The following is a 2,781-nucleotide window of genomic DNA, read 5'->3' as shown; positions in this document are numbered from 1 at the left end:
ATATTATTACATACATATTATATTATTTTAATATATAATTTAATATATGAATTAATATTGATACGATATTAGATGATGGGGAAATTACTAAAACCACGTGATCATGAATGAAACATTAAAAGAAGCCACACACACACACACACACGTGTCATCAACGAATATAAAAAGAAGAAAAAGAAAAAGAGAAAATGTGTGTGTTTGGGGGGTTGGGAGGGGGTTGTGTGTGTGTGTGTGGAAGAAGTTGCTCATGATCGTTTATAAAACGAGTATTATACTATACACACCATGAACTATAGTATATGTATATTAACTAGAGAAAACGCATATTACATTTGACGTAATACAAACCATAACTCTTTCGTTTCGCCGCTCAGTGGCGGCGGTTTGCGAGGCAGGCATCCTTCCTTCCTTTTTCCTTCGCCTTTTACCACCCTCCCCCTCCCTCCCGCCCTCCCACCACCACCACCACCACCCTTACGGTACTCCTCCTCTTCAATGTAGAACGAGTGCTCGCACGGATGAGCCCATCCTATGTCTCGTCTCTGGAAAAAGACAAACAGGAAGTGTTAATGAGGATATATATATATGGTAAACCATAACGGTTCGTTCGCGCGCATTTCATTCATTTTATTATTATTATTTATAATTTATAATTATTTATCGAATATATCCAATTTTTCTTTTTGTCAATCATTACATTAAATATCTTCATATTTTTATATCAATATTTTTATATATTATATAAAGTAGGATGGATTTAATATGGTGTTTAAGTTAAATAACATATCAAATTTTGTAGATAATTTGATCTTTTTGTTTTTTTATTTTTAATTCTAAATGAAATTCCTATTTGTCATTTTTATTCTATTGAGATTAATGTATGATGAAAGTATTTTAATATTGTACATAACTTTGTTCGAATTTAGATTAAGTGTAATTCGTTCAGTAATTAGAATTGAATGAATAAATTAGTGTTTTTTGTTTTGTCGAAGTTATTTTCCATTGGAATAAAAATAAAAGTATTATTTATTTCTAAAAGATCACTTTAAATATATATTATCAATAAAAAAATGGATATAAATATTGAATGCACAATATGTGCATCTTTTAGAAATATATTTTCTATATTAATTTCAATAAAAAAGATGATTTTATTGACGTATCATTGAACGAAATACGAGGTGAAGAAGAAGAAGAAGAAGAAGGAAGAATCGAATGAATTTCAAATGCATGCGTGTGTGTGTGTGTGTTCTCGAAATTTGCAATGATATAAATAACTCGAAAAGTTCGATAAATTTTCTTAGTTATTTCTTATGGTTAGCGAGGCAAATTTCTAAATCTCGTTGAGAATATCGTCTTGCATTTTCTTGCATTCCGGGATTAGCTTTTCTTTCACCATATACCTACTTATACACATAGAAAATCTCGAATCTTCTTCGTTTATGTGTTTGACAGAAAAAGAGAGAGAGAGAGAGAGAGAGAGAGAGAGAGACGTACCATGCGAGACGAACAAATATTATTCCAGTCAGTTTATGTTTGCATGGGGGCGGGTGCATCCGCCCCTATGGTTTTCTATTTCGGAAGCGATGAACATTTTCATTTCGTTCAGTAATCGACCGAAAAAGTTTTCTCACTCAAGGCTATTGTGGAGTATCAGAAATTTTGTTAAAATTATTTTTCCAATTTTGTTTCCTCCTCGATAATAAGAAAACAACAAACAAAATAAATAAGAATATAATTAATTAAACATTTTCTCGATCCTGTACAAATTTATATATTTTAATTATTAAATTGATATAGTATGTGTAATTTATTATTGAACGATTTAACAATATGATTCTTTTCTTTTTCATTAGAATACTTTTGTTTTATAATTTTATTGCAGAACTTACAAAGTTTTTGTACAAATGTTTACTTTACTCATATTTGTTCTCACATTTTTGGTTTAAAATGCTCTTGTTCTATTTTGTTTTATTTTATTAAATAGTTTCGAATGAATAATTGGAGAATATCGTTAAATAGGAAAATTATTACAAACGAGAATAAAATAATTATTGACTCGTTCTGTATATTCGTATAAAGTATAATCTAAGAACGTATCTTCTAAGTTGGCAAAGGAAAGACTATGTTTGCTCGAGCAACAACCGTTAGAACTTTATCTACAATATTCGTCTTCTCTTGTGAGACTTACTTTCTAAAGCTGTGAAAACAGTATATAACTCTATAAAGTAAGTTAGAAACGAGAGTACGAAAGTTAACTTTGGATTCGTCTTCCTTCTTATTCTTATTCTTCTTTTTTTTATTCCTTCCTTTTATTTCTTTCCCATTTATACATGAACACTACTCGATAATAATTCAAACATATATCAAATATTTATATGTTTTTTTTTTTATTTCTATGCACAATTAATTCTAAGTGTAAATTTAGTATTTAAAAATTACTAATATTCAAAAAATAAATCAATATGATTCTACATATAATAATGCATAAAAATATTTCGCAACTTGGGAAACCAAAAAGTTACAAAACATTAATGAGAATTAATATTTCTATTAAAAAAATTAACCCTCTGTGGGTCTGTGTTACTTTCAGGTAACATGATCATTTTTCGGCATTTTATCAAATAATTTTAGTTTTTTTAATGAGATGGCGAATATATCTCAATTTTATAATGTTTCTGAGACAACTTATACCAATATTCATGATAGTTGCTAATACCATCAACCTGAAATAACTAAATAAATGTTGTGCAAACTGTTTGCAGTAAAGGCAAGCAAAAC

General features: G+C 28.8%; 1 protein-coding gene and 1 long non-coding RNA gene across 6 annotated transcripts in view; both read right to left on the bottom strand.

Moving 5' to 3' along the window:
* LOC106790965 (serine-rich adhesin for platelets) overlaps positions 1-431 on the bottom strand; it is a 21,418-nt gene extending 20,987 nt beyond the window's left edge. For all 3 annotated transcript variants that reach the window (XM_014756255.1, XM_014756254.1, XM_014756256.1), the window contains exon 1: positions 349-431. In XM_014756255.1, the coding sequence (XP_014611741.1) occupies positions 349-399 (51 nt within the window). In that variant the 5' untranslated portion in view covers positions 400-431. The remainder of the gene's footprint in view (positions 1-348) is intronic.
* A 28-nt stretch (positions 432-459) lies between these two features.
* LOC106790975 overlaps positions 460-2,781 on the bottom strand; it is a 98,981-nt gene continuing 96,659 nt past the window's right edge. For all 3 annotated transcript variants that reach the window (XR_001382143.1, XR_001382144.1, XR_001382145.1), the window contains exon 4: positions 460-542. This is a non-coding gene — a long non-coding RNA (uncharacterized LOC106790975). The remainder of the gene's footprint in view (positions 543-2,781) is intronic.

Source organism: Polistes canadensis, unplaced genomic scaffold (genome assembly GCF_001313835.1).
Source record: "Polistes canadensis isolate GaletaPanama2010 unplaced genomic scaffold, ASM131383v1 scaffold_274, whole genome shotgun sequence".
Classification (NCBI taxonomy): Eukaryota; Metazoa; Arthropoda; class Insecta; order Hymenoptera; family Vespidae; genus Polistes; species Polistes canadensis.
This window is presented reverse-complemented; position numbering and strand designations above follow the sequence as displayed.